The sequence below is a fragment of the Vicia villosa genome, linkage group LG3 (assembly GCF_029867415.1).
Source record: "Vicia villosa cultivar HV-30 ecotype Madison, WI linkage group LG3, Vvil1.0, whole genome shotgun sequence".
NCBI classification, from domain to species: Eukaryota; Viridiplantae; Streptophyta; class Magnoliopsida; order Fabales; family Fabaceae; genus Vicia; species Vicia villosa.
The window spans coordinates 99,968,111-99,987,096 of NC_081182.1; the positions used below are offsets into that span (position 1 = coordinate 99,968,111).

At 35.0% G+C, this 18,986-nt stretch overlaps 2 protein-coding genes across 2 annotated transcripts; one reads left to right on the top strand and one right to left on the bottom strand.

Moving 5' to 3' along the window:
• Positions 1 to 670: 670 nt before the first annotated feature.
• LOC131658656 (uncharacterized) lies at positions 671 to 3,408 on the bottom strand. Its single transcript, XM_058927926.1, has 12 exons — positions 3,075 to 3,408; positions 2,724 to 2,991; positions 2,554 to 2,644; positions 2,349 to 2,476; positions 2,172 to 2,262; positions 1,940 to 2,096; positions 1,692 to 1,849; positions 1,472 to 1,592; positions 1,220 to 1,390; positions 1,082 to 1,123; positions 933 to 992; positions 671 to 817 (listed from the first exon to the last, which is right to left on the bottom strand). Exons 1-12 carry the CDS (start codon positions 3,210 to 3,212, stop codon positions 671 to 673), a joined length of 1,572 nt encoding a protein of 523 aa, XP_058783909.1. The 5' UTR covers positions 3,213 to 3,408.
• A 6,142-nt stretch (positions 3,409 to 9,550) lies between these two features.
• LOC131662220 (histone H4) lies at positions 9,551 to 10,097 on the top strand. Its single transcript, XM_058931939.1, has one exon. The coding sequence runs from the start codon at positions 9,640 to 9,642 to the stop codon at positions 9,949 to 9,951; it is 312 nt and encodes a 103-aa protein (XP_058787922.1). The 5' UTR covers positions 9,551 to 9,639; the 3' UTR covers positions 9,952 to 10,097.
• Positions 10,098 to 18,986: the final 8,889 nt, after the last annotated feature.

Genomic DNA, 18,986 nt, shown 5'->3' on the forward strand with positions numbered 1-18,986 from the left:
ATTTTGTAAGCACTTTATCCAAAATGTGAACACAGTAATATTGTGACCACTGGAAGATCTAATCTATAATCGTTTTCAGGACAAATTTTTTAAGTTCTCCTATTATATTCTATTAATCCACTCTGATATGCTGTTAGTTAAAATGAAATCTGTCCCATAATATTGTATCAACATTATAGTAAGATCAGACATAAAATTATTTATTGATAGTTAACATAGTCAAATGTTAAAAGTCCTGGTGTTTGTTTGTGAGACACAATCCATGTTTTAGTTTACAATGCAATAACAGAAAACTTAAATTCTGCTAAACCAAACAAACTGTTCTTTGCAACATCATTATTGTAACTAACATTAAAAATAATAAAAAAGGAGCACCGCGTTATAAGAGGTATAGTTAAAATGGAATGTTTGATATATGATAAAAAAGAATCAAAATAATTAATAATAGTATATATAATATGTAGTTCAATTTGAATCATTTGAATATAATAAGACAAAGAAACCATTGATAATTCTTAAATCAAATTGAACATAACAGAAGCACATAGCCAGTATTCATGCACTATTATTACAGAAAATGAAATCACACACATGATTAAAAGCAAAGGAAACTAACATTCAGTTTTTGTAACAAACACCTAAGCAAAACACACACAAAATAAAAATATTCCTAATCAATCTTTTCCATTTTAATTATCTTCTTCAGCTTGTTTGATGACAGTTCCCCATCAATAGATTCACTTGATGCAGCAGGAAGATGTCTCTTACCACCAGGTGTAACAGCATCCGGCTTGTGTTCAGATGTAATTTCCAGGTCCTACAATGCCACGATGAAGACTATTAGTTAGGAATAGTGATATAAATGTAAGTCGATAAGTGTTAGTAATATTGATCTAAATGTAAGTAGGTAAGTGTGTTGCAGTGAGACTTACTGTAACCAATTCACAGTCTTCATTGGCATCTGTTTTAGCTTCATCAACACTCTCTTTAATCTATATATTGTTAATCACAGTTTTCAATATAACATAATCACAGGAAAAGCAAAAAAATGCAAAATGCATACACAGTTTAAAATTTCTACCTCCAGAGTATCAGGTACGACAGTTTGGATTGGAATAGGTTCCTTGAGAATTTACCAAAGAAAAACAAAATCAGGCAAAAAATTGTTATAATATGAAGTCCTCTTTTATAAAACAAATGTCAGTTTATTAGAGCTGACCTCATCTGTTCCCCATTTTTCCTTAAGTTGCTGGATAATAGGATCATTTTTTATAATCATAACGACGGAACAGTTCTTCCAGCGTGGATGCCACTTAACCTTCATAGCCATTTCCAACTTCAACAACTGATCAAGTGCTAACGGAAAGTCCAATGGATCAGTAATTCCAGCCTATTTAAACAACTGGCCATATTAGTGTACACAGAGTATTGAAAAGTACATTCTAATTCGTATGCACAATAAAAATATAACCTGAATCATAGTGTTACGAAGTTGCGATGCGGATAAACCCAACAGCATTTCACATTCTCTGTTCCAGAAGACAAAATTGCAGCTTTGGCCCCCGTGAGTAACCTCAATTTCAATCTTATACCTGAACATCATAAGAAGTCGTTCCGTTAAAAAAGCCGACAACATAGAAACATCAAAAACATGACAGAAACAACATCTATTAGGTGAGAACAACTAAAACCTAAGGACTTCGGCCATGGTTTCATGACCAGATTCACACTCAAAGGGGGGGCTGTCCCCGCGCGCTATAGATTGACACATATGGCAGGCACGATAGAACCATCCAAACGGAGATGCTACTAATAATTTTGTTGTAGCGACAGTAGCGCAAAATGTAACCTGGACAAATAGCCGCCAAAATCAGAAACATGTGACACACTAAACAATGAGGTTATAATTACGATAATATAGGAAAATAGAAAGACATACATCCGTAAGTTGAATAATCTCAGCAATAGGCAAAACAACAGCCTTTGAGAACAATTTTTGGACAGGAGTGAGCTGTTGATTTTCAGAACTTTGGGAGGAATATTGGGAATTCCCTCCAAGTTGGTCAGACAGGGTTACCTTGCTCTCCTCAGGCATTCTGCAGAGCATGGATCATTTTCAAATTCATACATGAAAAAATAATTGCATAAAATGGATGACACTATCAACATACCTATCAATAAAGTCTTTCATGATCGGAAAATCAGCATCAACACATAAAAGGCTCACATTGTAGGTGTTTGTCACAGACAGAGGATACTTTCCTGCAAATACAACATAACCTTGTCAATATATTTATCACAGATTTTTTTGATTTAGTATTAATTTATAAAATAAGTCATGGAATAACCTTCTTCCTTCACTTTGGCATACTGAAGCAACACAACTGTAGGTAGTGATGCATCAACCCTAACTTTGTTAAACTTGATGAACTGATCCGCGTATGATTCCCACAGAGTACAGTTCAACATGTTGTTGCTAAACCATGATCACAACACATTAAGATATATAACATGATTCATATATGAGGCAGTTTAATGTATAAAAAAACAAACCTGTGATCACGCAACATCATGCTAATTTGCTGCTTCTTTGCACCTGACTCAGTCTGCGCATAACCAATACTATCCACCATTCCAATGACATCTGAAATAAATTTATTAATTTCACACGGCTATAATGCATCAAAACATGAGACAATAAAAAAACCAAAAACCATACTCACGAATCAGAACATGTTTGTCAAACCTCCCTGTTATGATGTCTGAAAAACTTGTAAATAAAATCGATTTCGCGGGTATCTCATGTTTGTCTTCATCAAGAACAGACGTTCCAGCAGTAAACTTTATCATATATCTGTGTCCCGATGCCCTGAAGGCCAGAACATAAGGCACCACCTTAAAATTAGATACAGTATAAGTATGGCCTAATAAGCATTTTTCGGTGAAAACCGACACATGCGGTGCTGGAACAACAGCATGAATATCATCTCCCTGTAGCAGAAACCAACAAATGATTCAAACTATACAAACATAGGTAAATGATAAACATACTGAAACACAAACAGGGTAATCACCAATTTGTCAACAAAGATCATTTCAAAATGTTCCTTGCTGTTGGAGACAACTTTCCATCGGTGGTGAATCCTAACAACAATCTTCCAAAGCTCTTTTCCATCATTGATCTCTGCTATTCTCTCAACAGGCCTTGACATGATAATGCAAATTCACACTGCACTGAATGATTACCGCAGAAGTTAGCAAGCATGGAAAGAGAAGAATGAAATTACTGATAAATAGGCAAGCCATTTAAACACATAATTACTGCAATTGTGCAGTTTGGAACGTGGAGAGGCACAGAGTAATGGTCCTTACATAACTGCAGCAACATGAGAAGCTGTGAGGGTGAAACTTCCACAGCCATAACTGTCGCAGCCCACCATGCAGTTGAAGGATCAAAAATTCTGTAGTAACCACCAAAGCTGATGTGGATCATTGAGAGAAGAGTTGCTGATGTGGACAGCCTAAGAAAGTCCCAAATGGTAGACTTTTCTTATATGATAGATTAAAAAATTACAGAACAATGCATCATTGATCAAAGTCAATAATCATTTTTGTCTATCACAATAATATTTTTTCTTTTATAAAAATAAACATACATGTAATATAAATCGATACAAATTTTAATAATAATGATCTCCGAGAATACTTTTTAAAAAAATATTTAAGACTTTATATTAGAAATTTAAACAATTATTCTTGATAAAATTCTAAGAATCACTTATTATTAATATAAAAAAAAGAAAAATTGAAATAATTATTAAAAATTGAAAATCATAATAATTTTTACAAAAATTGCTAATCAATTTTAATAAAAACAATTGATAATAAATATAAATGTTTAATCTTTTCTATTATTTGATGAAACCAAATTAATTTTCACGTTTTAGATTTTATAAAAATTATCTAAAATTTTTAGAATAAAGAGTATTCTTTTTTAATAATGTATTCTCTTTATTGTATGCACAATAATCTTTTGTATATATATTTACTTCATTTGAGATGGGAGCAGGATAATTTAACTTTTCAAATCCTTAAAACAGTCCATTTAAGAAAAGTAATTACCATAATAATCACTTTTAAATCCAAATTGAAACTAATTAAATTTTTAAACGCTAATTTTGCATATCTAATAATTTTAAATAAAAATAATATTTAATTAATATTACAAATTACTTATGACAACTTACAAAAACTAATTAGACATAAATATTTTACCATAAATAATGATAATTATCTCATTTAATAATTATTTTATTTAAACATAATCGTAATTATCACATTTAATATTTCTAAACTATAGTGATGTTTACATTTCAGTGAACTATTTGATGAAAAAAACCAAAAAACTCAATTCTCTATTCTCTACTATCTTCACAACTCAAAGCTTCTTATGAAGTTTACCATTTCATCCACCTAACATATAAAAAATCTTTATTAATGATATATAATCAAAACAAAGTCATTAAAAAATATGTTACATAAATTTTTTTTGCCCTAGACCATGAGAAAGGGTTGAACCGAAAACCCTATATTGAAAAAAAAAACGGCTTCCTCTTTGTACTTTCTTTGTTTCTCTAAATCTCAATTAATCATCTCAATTTTCAACAAATAAAAAACAATTAATGCTAAACAAAATTCTCTTGCCGCTTAAACATATCTCATCCCTCACTCTTTCACGCTTAATTCCTCTCACCTTTCATGCTTATCTCTATCAAATCTCTAATCTCTCATTTTTTGCCCTTCTTTTCTCTCATCACCGAACGAAAACATATATAAGCCCTCGTCTATTTCGCTTACGCAAATCAAACACCATCATCAAACAAAAATAAAACAGATAAAAATCCAACAACCCTTATCCCAATTCATTCACATTATTGCATTATAGATTTCATCAACCATGATTGTAAAAGGTAAAACATGAAATCGAACACAAAAACAAAATTCTTCTTCAGGATCCTCTTTGCTTCTGTCTAGATCTGAAATTGTAACACCCCATACATAATTGACTAGTATATTATGCATGAAATGTTAAAAATTGATGTTTGAGTACATACAAAAGCCCAGATACAAGATGATCCATATAAAACACAACATGAAATTCTAATAAGAATTACAAAACATGTGTCTACCAACTGTAACACCCCATACATAACTGACTAGTATATTATGCATGAAATGTTAAAAATTGATGTTTGAGTAAATACAAAAGCCCAGATACAAGATGATCCATATAAAACACAACATGAAATTCTAATAAGAATTACAAAACACGTGTCTTCAATGGATCTGCAAAGCGGAAAATAAGATCTGACGAGGTCTCCGAGCCAACACCATATCAAGCCATCAATCCGAACCTGCTATCTATCAAAAGCTACTAAACTGCACCTGAAAAAAATATAATTTGATTGGGGTGAGATTACTAAATCTCAGAGCCAAAATGTCCATGCTTTACCAAGATTAACACTTCTCCACTCAGAGTATCTAGCAATACCTTACCAGACACATCACACATCGGGCCGATCCAAGATACAACTTGCATATTGTACTCAAACATCAATTTTTAACATTTCATGCATAATATACTAGTCAGTTATGTATGGGGTGTTAGTGTTCATAGCTTCTGTTTTGAAGGATAAAACTGAGCTTGAAGTTGGATGATGCATGCTGAAATGAGTTATAGAGGGGTTACGGGTTTGGTGAGCTTGGAGATGAAGCTTTGGCTATGGTGGAAGTCCAATAGCAGCAAGAACATCCTTCTAACCTCTATTTATCCAAGGTGAGTCCTTTAGATAGAACTTGGGTAGGATTTAGGGAAAAATACATGTCAAGGGTTTAGATTGAGATAAACATATTGCATGCTTAATTGAATGATAGAAGTATGTTTCCATGATGATAATGTATGCTTTGGATCATTACAATATGTTGGAATTTTATTTGAGATGCTATAACATGTTTGGTGTTGCTTAGAAATGAATTGGGATTGGTTTAGAACCCTTAAAATGCAGAATTTTTGGGTCTGTCAGTCATGTAATCGGTTACATGGTTGATGTAACCGGTTACATGTGTGAAAAAGGTGAAAAACGCAGTTTTTGGGTCATGTAACCGGTTACATGATTCATGTAACCCGTTACATCACTGTTAGGGGCAGATTTTCCAAAACTTCGAAAATTCATAACTTTTGCGTCGTAAGTCCGTTTCGCGCAAACTTTATATCGTTGGAAAGCTAGTAACATGTACTATCTAATGAAATAGGTCCCCAAACCAGAATGTTTGATTTAATAATATTGGAACTCCACTTAGTGAACCACTGAATTAGTATAAGAACTTATGTCTTTACTAACTGATTAATAATTCTTACGTTATGTGTGGTATAAATGATCTATTACTTATTATGAATGTGATATCCATATTTGGAAATATTATGCCATTATGTATGATGCATGGAATCTGTGGACACCATCGTTTTGGTTAAACGATCGGAATTGATTGTATTGTATGGATTATCGCTTGTTATGCGTGTGTATGCTTGAATCGAAGCGGGTCAGGGGCTAGGTTGGGAACATGACTCCGACCTTGTGGTCAATGGAGTGTCCTGGACTTTGTGGTCCATGTTATAGCTCGATCTTATGATCATTGGGGATCACACCTGAGCTACCGTTGTAGTGTGCTCGTGAGTTTCCGTACGGGGTTTTTACTCACTTGGCGTTAACACACTTGCGTGCTCGGTATGGTGGGGTTATGTGGCCATGTAGGCTAATACATAATCGGTAACTCACCTCTAGTGAAGTCAAGTAGACTAAGCACTAGGCTTTCGCCCGATGGGCTCATGTGTCAAGACGACGGTTCAGTACTTGGTGTGAAAACACGTGCGTAAAGGTGGTTACCGGGACAATGACGTCATTTCAGCTAATGTCATCTCGCGGCCAAATAGGCTTGTGCGAACCTGCTTAACTATTCTTGCAGTGTGCTTGTACGAGTCTCTTGGCAATAGGCATGTGTGTAACTCATCGAGGGTGTGTATTTTATAACCTAGTCGAGGCATTAACGCGCTTCTGGATTTCCCATACACGGGTATGGGTTTTGGCATACGTGTTTGTTATACTATTTGTATACTTGTGATATGATGACTCCTATGGTGGACGAATCATGTGTTTGCTCCGTATTTGTACCGGATGTGAGGACAACCCCGGATCAATGGTGGATTCGGTTTTGATGCATGTACCCTGTAGATCCGAGTGGACCCATAGGATAGGAGGACTCACTGAGATTTAGTAATCTCACCCCAATCAACTTATATTTTTTTTAGGTGCAGTTTAGTAGCTTTTGATAGATATCAGGTTCGGATTGATGGCTTGAAGTGGTGTTGGCTCGGAGACCTCGTCAGATCTCATTTTCCGCTGTGCAAATCCATTGAAGACACATGTTTTGTAATTCTTATTAGAATTTCATGTTGTGTTTTATATGGATCATCTTGTATCTGGGCTTTTGTATGTACTCAAACATCAATTTTTAACATTTCATGCATAATATACTAGTCAGTTATGTATGGGGTGTTACAGAAATTATGTCCCGATTCTTTTTCAGAGTTTGTGGTTTTCTAGATTTGCTGTGTTATTCGATTTGGCTCTGAATCAGGTTTGAAGGGTTGAATGCAGTGAAGACCAACTCATCAAAATGAACATTCAAAAGATCAAGAAGCTTCAAAGCTTTCCTCTTCTATTCATTGCTTTGAAATGACATAAAATTGTTATGCATCTCTAGGAAAATCATACTTTCAAGTAATCAAGAACTAAATTTACAGTGGTAGTTAAGAGAATCGATGAGAAAAAGAAAAACTTGGACTGCAAAATGCTTCTTACAAAAAAATAATGAATGCGGCCATATAGCAAGAATGGTTAAAAAAACAAAACTGCAAAATGTGGAATAAGAGTTGTTCCAATTTGCACATCTTTATAGGATGAAAGATCTGATGAAAGAGAAGCATGATTAATGACATAAAAAATAAATTATCAATTGAATTTGGCCAAATTTGAAGGGTTGGAATTGGGAAGGTAACGTAAAAATTATATTAGAGTGGAATTAATTGAATTTGGCCAAAATCTGAAAAGTTGGAATTGGGAAGGTAGAAAACATTAATTAGGACATACATAAATTCAAACGTGAGACTCAAATGAGAGAGAGCATCGGAAGAATTAATAAAATAATAAATTAAATAATAATAAAATAATTAAAGTTAAATATAATAAGATTACTATTAATAGCATGTTTTAAAATACTAAGACTTCTAAAAAGATGACACTTGGCAAACTTGCCAAAAAAACTCATCTTGCTTTATTCTATTGTATAATTTCATTTAAAAGATGATAGGGAAAGGTAGAAAAAAATATTAAAACTAATTTATATTTTTTTATCTTTATACCCATACAATAAATCTCTGATATTGTCGACTTACCACTATCAATATAGTCTGGTTTGGGGATCAGTTCTGACATCAAGTGGGTTAAGCACCCTTCCGATCGTAGTTGCGAAAATCAAACTGTAATCTTCCCTTCCAAGTCCAACGCCAATCACCACAAGATCAACTAACGATTAGTAAACACGAATTTATTAATGAGAAATAATGAGAAATTTATTAATGAGAAATTTATTAAAATCAAATATATAAAAAATCAAATAAATGAGTTGAACTATATTCATAAATCAATAAAATACTTATAAAACAAAACAATATAATTAATCAGAAATACACAACAAAAATTTAAGTAAAAAGACAATTAGGTCTTCAAATCTGCAGGTGTTCTTGACATTCTTTAATTCTTCTCCGAATATTCTAAAAAACAACAACATAATTAGAGGGAGATAACTAGATCTCAATGTACTTTATTACTATCTTATGAGTCCAGTCAACTATAAAGGGTTTATTGTCTTTAATCATGTCTTAGTAGCACTACTCTCGCATATTTGAATTTTTAATTTTTAAAGTGATATTCAAACACATTTTTATGTTTTCTTTCAAAATAGATTTTATAAAAATATGTACAAATATTTTTAATTGATTATAGGGAAAATGGAAGAATGTGTAAATTAAATTAAATTTACATTTAATTTTGCTGTAGAAAAATTAAAGTTGATTATTTTTATGTATAATTGAGAATAAGATAAATATATATTATTTAATTTAATAAGGGGGGGGAGAGAGAGTACTTGGTTGATTTGAAGGGAAAAAAAAATGATGATATCACTTGACAAAAAAATCCATGAAGAAGAAACAAAATAGCCGAAAGAAAACGCGAATCCACACAACAACTACAAAATAAAACTGAACCGATAAGATGTAATTATCGACGGTTGTTATTCCTTTGAGCAATATGCACGGATAGCAAATATATACCGTCGATAACATCGAATCCAACGGCTAAGATAGAAACTCAAAACTCAGTTGTTTCTTCCATTCCCGCCCCAAATCTCTGATAAATAAATACCCAATCTCATATTCTGCAATACAAACTCAAAATTCAATTTACAACTCTCAAACCCTAGATCCTCAATTTTCTTTGTTTCTCAAATTTTCACTCGAAGATGTCAGGTCGTGGAAAGGGAGGTAAGGGACTCGGAAAGGGAGGTGCAAAGAGGCACAGGAAGGTTCTTCGTGATAACATCCAAGGTATCACAAAGCCTGCTATTCGTCGATTGGCAAGAAGAGGTGGTGTGAAGAGGATCAGTGGTCTGATCTATGAAGAAACCAGAGGAGTTCTCAAGATCTTTTTGGAGAATGTGATTCGTGATGCTGTTACATACACTGAGCACGCCAGGAGGAAGACTGTTACAGCTATGGATGTAGTTTATGCTCTCAAGAGACAAGGAAGAACCCTCTACGGTTTCGGAGGCTGAAGATGATGCGTTATTTTGTGTTTCTGTTATGGTGTAATTGAAAACGGAAAAAGAACTTTATAATGCTTTATTTGCTGTTACTTTTTTCTGATATTATGCAAGATTTAACCAGATAGATAATGAATGAAGGGGTTTATTCATGTTAACTGTGATTCTTGTTAATGTTTTGCAGTTACGATTACAATTTTTAATTGTTTAGTAGAATCATAACTCTTAATATAGAACTAATTTGAATTATGTAGATTAAAAAGAGAGATCACCATACAGAAAGATCTAAGTTCAAAGGTTTCTCACAAGATAAGGCTACGCATTCATCCATGGTGTTTCAGTATTACAGAGGATTTAATTAGTCTAAATGAGCATGTTAGTTTTAAGTTGTGGTTTAGGCATGTCGTGTCATCGAGGCGGGGCTACAAATTGCAGTTGGAGTCAGATAATAGTTTAAATGATTATGTTGTGTGATTATAGGGGTGAGGATGAAGTTGCCTTGTGTTCATATTCCTTTTGGATTTCATGTGTCTTTGTATTTGTGTAGGTGTCGCAAATGATGCACGACCTTTCCAAGTTGTGCTTAGAAAATGATTTTTTTCTTTTTTGTGCCTGGTGTAATTGACCTTCTAGATACAAAAATCGTATATAAATTTATTACATATGAGGTTAAATTTTCTAAGGTGTTTTGATTGATTAATTGGGTTGAGTGTAAGTCCATCCTGATGGAGTGCATTGATCCTTTGTTTTTTCGTGAAGAGTCTTGATAAATGGTTATCCTTTAACTCTTGTGATAAATAAACACAAAATGAAAGGTAACATACATAAGTGTTGCTACTTAAAAAAGTTAGAAGTTAATTTAACTCAACTAAAGATTTTAATGTCTTTTTCTTGAATAAAGAGTATCAAGACTCTTTTTATCAGGGCTGAAAAGATGAGGGAGAGAGCTTAGTTTTGTGAGTTGTCCAGTCTCTCTTCGTCTTAATTGAAGAGTTAAGCAAGGGAACTAACTTTGTTGTTATTGAGAAAGTTCTGCAAAATCTTTAATAACACACTTGTAGAAAACATTGAATATAAAAATAGAAGTAACTAGGAATTAATTATATGCATAAGGTTGGAGGTTGCGGTAGGTTTTATATTGTTGGAGGGATGCTGTCTTTTTCATAGGAGGCTCCAATAGGATTTATACCATTGGAGATTGATGTAGGTTTTAATGGTGTGTTTGGATTGGCGGTGTATATAATTGATTATGAGAGAATTGAGTTTGGTAGAATTGATTTCAACAAAATTGAATTTAAAAGAATTGATTTATGTTTGGATACAATGATATAGAAGTGATTGTTATCAATTAATGTTGTTTGGATAGTTTTAACAAAATTGATTTTGAATTGTATAATTACCAAAATGGTAATAAATTTTAATACAAATTAAAAAGAAAAGAAGTAATTGATGAAAATTAAAGAGGGTAAAGAGGGGAAGTTTAAAAGAGTTGTAATAAATAATATATGATAAATGTAGAATTGATTATACTAAACTCAAAATCTAGGAATTGTAACTTCTACTAGAATTGCTTTTGGAGGAGGAGAATTAATTTTAGAAAAGTATAAAAAAAACAATTTTCAAGTTGAAGTGGACTAGAAGTGCTTTTGGGGCTTGTAGAAGTCAATCCAAACATGCACTTACACTGTTGGAGGTTGCGATATGCTTTACACTGTTTGAGGTCGATGTAGGTTCTACACTGTTGAAAGGTGCAGTAGGCTTTACACTGTGGGAGGCCAAGGACATCTTCAAAGGTGTCTGCAATTCTATAATACTGATTGACAGACCATGCAGAGACTTATAACATTGAAGGACCAAGTGTCCGACTATATGAGGATATGTCTTTGCTTCAAATGTGACATAGGAAGGCTGGTTGTGCATATCAAAGAAGAAGTCGTGCGTCGAAAAGTTTCGCGAGGATTTGTGCAATGCAAGTTTGGCGTCCGATATTAAAATGACTATTATTATACCTTTTTCAGATAGGAAATCGGCTCACGAGTCAACCCGAGTTTGTTTCAAGCCCGAATATAACATTTTAACATTTTTCACAATTTTTATTTTATTTTTGTTTTGGATTAAAAGTTTATTATGATTTCTTTTTCTGTTTTATTTCTGTTTTGGATTAAAATCCGATTAGGGTTTTGTTTTATACATTTAAACACCTTTGGGTGTGGACGTCTGAAATTCTGGTAAGACAGACTCAGAATGTCATACACAATGTCACGACATCTTTTCTGTCATCAGCTTAGCTGAGGCAGTACCTACAGATCCCCCAATTTTTTATTACTCCTAACATCCAGAAGTCTGGAAGTGTTGGGATCACATATCAGTTCAGTTAACATAAACAAATCTGCTTTGCAGAGATTCTGTGTTAGCACAGTCATTAAATCACACACTGATGTCATGCACGATGTTATGACATCCAAACTGAACTTACAAATAAACAATGCAGAAACATAAATAACACAGAGAATTGTTTACCCAGTTCGGTTCTAACTAACCTACTCTGGGGGCTACCAAGCCAGGGATGAAGTTCACTATCAGTAGTATCAATTCAGAGTTAAACTCGCCGTTTACCCCTCCTCACTTAATCACTACCCAATGACCCCTCTACCTAGGTCCTCCCTAGATATGGAATATCCCCATTCCACTCCCAATCACCGCAGTGATGTCCAAGCACTCCAGCCCCTAGCCTATGCTTGACAGCTTCTCACCAACAATCACCTCATGTGATAACACACTGACAATAGTTAAAGTAGAAGATCCACTTCCAATACACACTTTGATCTTGCTTCACAGCTTCGATCAAACGACACATCTACACTCATTGCTTCACAGCTTCTGAGTGAGTACACATACCTCTTGCCTACAGGCTTCGAGGAACGAATCGGTGACCATCCCACAATCCAGGTGGTTCACCTACACAACAAACCCTAATGACTACATTATGATCGTTAGATTTACAAGGCTACAAAGATTCCTATTTATAACCTGATCCTAGTTGGACTTGGGCTTAAAATCGCAGCACTCCATGCTGTTACAAATCAGCAGATTTCTTCTGCTACAAACAAGGCCTTTTAATCATAACTTACCTAATTTATCTCCTAAATTAGTAACTGCTGAATCTTCAATCTTCAGATTTGATTCTTCAATATTCTGACTTGATTCTTTGACCTTTAAATCTGCGCCACATAGGATTACATAATATTCACATAGAATATTCTGTATCTTTTAAAACCAAACTGAATCTTCCTTCCTCAGTTCTGCAGGCGCGATGTCATGGTTGAAGTCATGACATTCCTTGTAACATCTTGCTTCAGTACCTGTTTTGTTCTTTTAATATTTGCAAGAGTACATTACATTACATTCAGCTGCTATTATGTTTTAGCCAAGCATGGATGCCAATAAGACAATAATACAGAGCAGAGCACTAACAATCTCCCCCTTTGGCTTATTGTGGCTAAAACTGAACATAAATAAAAATTCCAATTTAACTCCAAGAGCAGCTGCTTCAACTTTCAGGATACCAGGCTGAACCACATCATAACATCTTCAGTCTGTTTCTACTTCTGTCTTCAAATCTACCTTTGTTTCTTTGACAATGGCAAAAACAGCATCAGCCTCTCTCCCCCTTTTTAGCCATAATATGACAAAGAGTTATACAATGTCATAATATGCAATGGAAAAACCTGTAACTCCCCCTGCACATGAGGAAGAAGATACGAAAACCAGTTCTTGCCACTATAGTTCTCCAAGAACTAACCCTTGTAACTCAGAACACAAATCACAATTGTGTTCATATCTCAGATCACAAATCACAACTAAAATGTCTCCCTTCTCGAAGGCTGAATAAGAAGACGCATTCTCGTTGTTATTGCTGTAACACCATTGGTAGAGTTCCATGATTTCCCCACCCTGTGTTATTCTGAACAGATTTTGGTAGAGGAACCCATCGCAATACCAAATCTGGACGCACCCAACACAAACACACACGAAACACATCTTTGAGAGATTTGATATCTGAAGCCTGCTGCGAAGATGCTAATTTATAGCCATTGGAGAATCATAGGAAGTAACGATAGTCTTTGGTCTTGTTCAATGGTCAAACTATTAATTAGGAAACAGTTCTAAAAGCAATTACTCTTTCCAAAGCAGTTTTTCCTTGTTTGACTCTGCAGAATCAATGTCTTTAACTATGTCATGACATCCTGTCAGACATTGTCCCTCTTTCACCCCTCAAGCACATAGCTTAAGATTCTTTAAGAGACTTTGACAAAGCATCCTATGAACCACGTAATAGACCTCCTACTCCTTTACTGACTCACTAGTCATAGACTTCTGTTGTTCTGATCACCTTGAGACTGTATACTGCAACTGTGAAGAGCCTTCCAACACTTGTTGACATGCAGCCACTAGAACAGTTCAAGATTTGTGGATACCAGACGCACATGGTTAGATTCAACCATTCCCAGAAAAACTGACTGTAATGATACATCTTGTTAAATAAACCTTTTCATAAGAAACTTCCTCTAACTAAGTTGAAAAAGCTCCTGCTGACTTGGACCACCTTCATTATGATGATAGAGTATAACAGACCAAGATAATTTTCTAGAATTATATCTTGAACTAAGAAGACACTCCCCCTATCTGAGATAATTTGTGCTTCATACAGGAAAACTTGTAATGATGAATGGAAAATATAAGATGCATCTTCATATCTTCAAGAGCGCACCCTCTGCCCAACTAACTAGCTGACACACTTCACTATTACAAAGTAATTCCTTTACAAAATATACTCACATCAGAATTTAGATGTTATAACATCTTGTATAACATTAAGATACAGTTGAACAGTTCAGTACATTCAACTAACTCCACTTCTCTTTCTTCAACAGATTCAAGTCTACCACCTTATCTCCACCTGAAATAATCAACAAATAACCCTTTGACACTTGATGCTTCCATAGAAAGGTTGCCACAGACTCAACATAAAGAACTGCCACTTCTTCCACTTGTTGATCATAACCCTACCAAGTTGCACTCTGATCATGGTCTGCCAAGATAATTTGAATTCCTCCTTGATATGATGTTTCTCATAATGATTAACATACTCTCCAATTAGAATTAGAAGAATCCTTTTTATCCACAACTATGTTGATCATCTCACCAAACTTCTGTCTTCATAGTCATACTCACTACTGAAGTCTTCATCATGAAAGTAAACACGAATTGCCAGAACATGTTACCATCACCAAGATCAGAATCTGCTCATTCTAATCCACATTAAATTAGAACGGTCACTTCAGACTTAATGTTGCTTCTTCATCCTTCACATGCTAGATTCTAGATAATTTTCCAAACCAACAAGATATAGTGATGTTGTGACATCACGCAAGACATTAGTTTATCAGACTTGAAATCTCATCAATATCTCTGAGTGTTCCACCACCTACACTGATTGATGTCTTGTCATACTTCATACTCCCCCTGAGAATTACAACATAAGGATGTTTTGAATAATTGTCCTTAACCTGAAGCATTCTTCATTTGGAACTGCCACACTTTCCAAATTTGGAATCCTTAGTTTGCTTGCTACACAAGATCCAGACTGCCACTTCATGTACCTTGAAGTAGAAGAAACTTATAAATAGCTCTTGAACATGTCTTCAACAGATAGGTCTGAACCTAATCTTTACTGGTGTCTTCAAGTGTTGTGATGTAACATGCAAAACAAAGCATCACATACATCTTCTTCTTCTTCCACATAGTTGATGTAAATATTTAGCTCCCATCAAGATACTCACCATCTCCTATATGTTTCTTCTTCTTGAATCAACTCACCAGCCAACCATTGCCTTTCTTAATGCTTAATTGAAGATAACACAGAACTATAATTGATGCATAGTTCAAATCAGATCATGGACACTTCATACACATACTTAGCTCCCGACAGAGTATATGAAACTGTATTCAGGCTGTACATCCAATAAGTACTAAGTCTCCCGTCAAAGCACCTATTAGTCACTCAGATAGAATTTGCTGCTCACACCAGGTCCTTCTAAATGATCTCTTCTTCATACATGAAAGCATTGACAATGATGTTACAACATCTGTTATGACATCATTCATTTAGACTCTTTGGATTTCTCATTCAACATCTCCTGTATGACACTTGGGGAAAGACAAATAAAGCACGACCAACACCATCAGCTCAGCTACACATCAGTCATGATTAAGGGATAATATATGCCATATCTCAATAAGCTTTTCTTCAGACTTCTCTTCTGACTTTGAGATAATGGATGCCACAATCTGTACCCCATGAGGAGATTCCCTCAACAAGGTTTCTGGAACAGATTCACTTATGACATAACTCCTGAAAAAACCTCAGATTCCACACAGTAATCTGACTCCCTTCAATCATCACACAATATTCAAAACCATATTTCACTATGCACGATACACAGTATTCAGTTTTCACCACTAACTGTTCTATGGTTAAGAAAACAATTCACACATCTGGTTCCTTTGATCAAAAGAACATACCAGATATAAGCTCATCTTGAATTTTCATAGAGGTCTTGAAAAGAAAACCTGAATGAATCCTTTCACTTGCACTGAGCTCTACTTCCAACTCCCATAAGCTTATGCCTGAAATAAACTGACATTTGGGATGGAAGGTTCAGTTGATTGTATTCTGACCAATCAACACAAAAAGCAGATGTCTCCTCTTCTAGATCAGGAGTAGGTTCCAAACAAATGTACTCACACTACATAAGTTTAGCACCAGAACATCTGTTCTTCAACTGGTAGCTGCATACCAGTATGCCATCAGTTCCTTCTTCTTGGAACACACAATTCTTGACAATCTTGAAGATCATCAAACAACTTTGCAGATGAATATGAGGAACACTGATCATTTGATCCTCTTCAACCTCAATAACCATGCCTTTATGAGTGGACTTGAGAAAATATCTCAAGTATCTTTGACACTTGTACTAAAGTTGAGAACAATCTGCTACAAATTCTGTTGAAAACCATATAACCCTAGAGATCTTCTTTCAAAGATAGGATTATGCATCAGATGCTATGCAGCAGAAAATAGCCATATATCAACAGAGATTACACAATGCTTACTCCCAGAACCAGTTGTAAGCATGACATCCAAGAATTGCAGCTGAACAATCCAACAATATGCTTGCTTCTTCTTCTTCAAGCAACACAACAAGACCTAACCAATATTCTGACCAGAAAGAAACAAATAAGCACAAAGAATACCTTATCATTAACTTCACTCCCGCATGAAGGTTTTGACAATCTTCTTCTCTGTACCTTGCTATATGCTGAATAAAACACCCCAAATTCTTCACTCCCGCATGAATCATTTGGATATCCTTGAAACCAGTAACACCATCTTCCCTTGCCAAGAGAATACACCTGTTTTGGTCAGTTTGGTCCAATCTTCCACACATAGGTCCATCCTCCACTTCTAGGGACCATACAATATGAACATGAATGTTCAAACAATCATCTACCTCCAACAACCAGAAAGTATCTCCCATGGATCTCATCCAGAAATAGACAGGATGCCTGCTCTGATACCAATTGAAATTCTGGTAAGACAGACTCAGAATGTCATACACAATGTCACGACATCTTTTCTGTCATCAGCTTAGCTGAGGCAGTACCTACAGATCCCCCAATTTTTTATTACTCCTAACATCCAGAAGTCTGGAAGTGTTGGGATCACATATCAGTTCAGTTAACATAAACAAATCTGCTTTGCAGAGATTCTGTGTTAGCACAGTCATTAAATCACACACTGATGTCATGCACGATGTTATGACATCCAAACTGAACTTACAAATAAACAATGCAGAAACATAAATAACACAGAGAATTGTTTACCCAGTTCGGTTCTAACTAACCTACTCTGGGGGCTACCAAGCCAGGGATGAAGTTCACTATCAGTAGTATCAATTCAAAGTTAAACTCGCCGTTTACCCCTCCTCACTTAATCACTACCCAATGACCCCTCTACCTAGGTCCTCCCTAGATATGGAATATCCCCATTCCACTCCCAATCACCGCAGTGATGTCCAAGCACTCCAGCCCCTAGCCTATGCTTGACAGCTTCTCACCAACAATCACCTCATGTGATAACACACTGACAATAGTTAAAGTAGAAGATCCACTTCCAATACACACTTTGATCTTGCTTCACAGCTTCGATCAAACGACACATCTACACTCATTGCTTCACAACTTCTGAGTGAGTACACATACCTCTTGCCTACAGGCTTCGAGGAACAAATCGGTGACCATCCCACAATCCAGGTGGTTCACCTACACAACAAACCCTAATGACTACATTATGATCGTTAGATTTACAAGGCTACAAAGATTCCTATTTATAACCTGATCCTAGTTGGACTTGGGCTTAAAATCGCAGCACTCCATGCTGTTACAAATCAGCAGATTTCTTCTGCTACAAACAAGGCCTTTTAATCATAACTTACCTAATTTATCTCCTAAATTAGTAACTGCTGAATCTTCAATCTTCAGATTTGATTCTTCAATATTCTGATTTGATTCTTTGACCTTTAAATCTGCGCCACATAGGATTACATAATATTCACATAGAATATTCTGTATCTTTTAAAACCAAACTGAATCTTCCTTCCTCAGTTCTGCAGGCGCGATGTCATGGTTGAAGTCATGACATTCCTTGTAACATCTTGCTTCAGTACCTGTTTTGTTCTTTTAATATTTGCAAGAGTACATTACATTACATTCAGCTGCTATTATGTTTTAGCCAAGCATGGATGCCAATAAGACAATAATACAGAGCAGAGCACTAACAACGTCAAGGTTATCTTTGATCATAATAAAATTCACATATTTTCTCTTTTGGTGTATTCCAAAACTTTATCTGACAGGTTTGTCGCTTTCAAATTTGTGTTTTTATTCTAGGCTTAAGGCTTTCTAATCCTTCGTGATTATGACTG

Bases quoted from the DNA above. Each gene is read 5' to 3' on its own strand.
- LOC131658656 (XM_058927926.1), bottom strand. From the start codon at position 3,212: ATGTCAAGGCCTGTTGAGAGAATAGCAGAGATCAATGATGGAAAAGAG. The intron at 2,992-3,074 runs GTGATTACCCTG...TTTCTGCTACAG, and splicing joins TGATCTTTGTTGACAAATTG to GGAGATGATATTCATGCTGT. The intron at 2,097-2,171 runs GTATGTTGATAG...CATGCTCTGCAG, and splicing joins ATGAAAGACTTTATTGATAG to AATGCCTGAGGAGAGCAAGG.
- LOC131662220 (XM_058931939.1), top strand. From the start codon at position 9,640: ATGTCAGGTCGTGGAAAGGGAGGTAAGGGACTCGGAAAGGGAGGTGCA.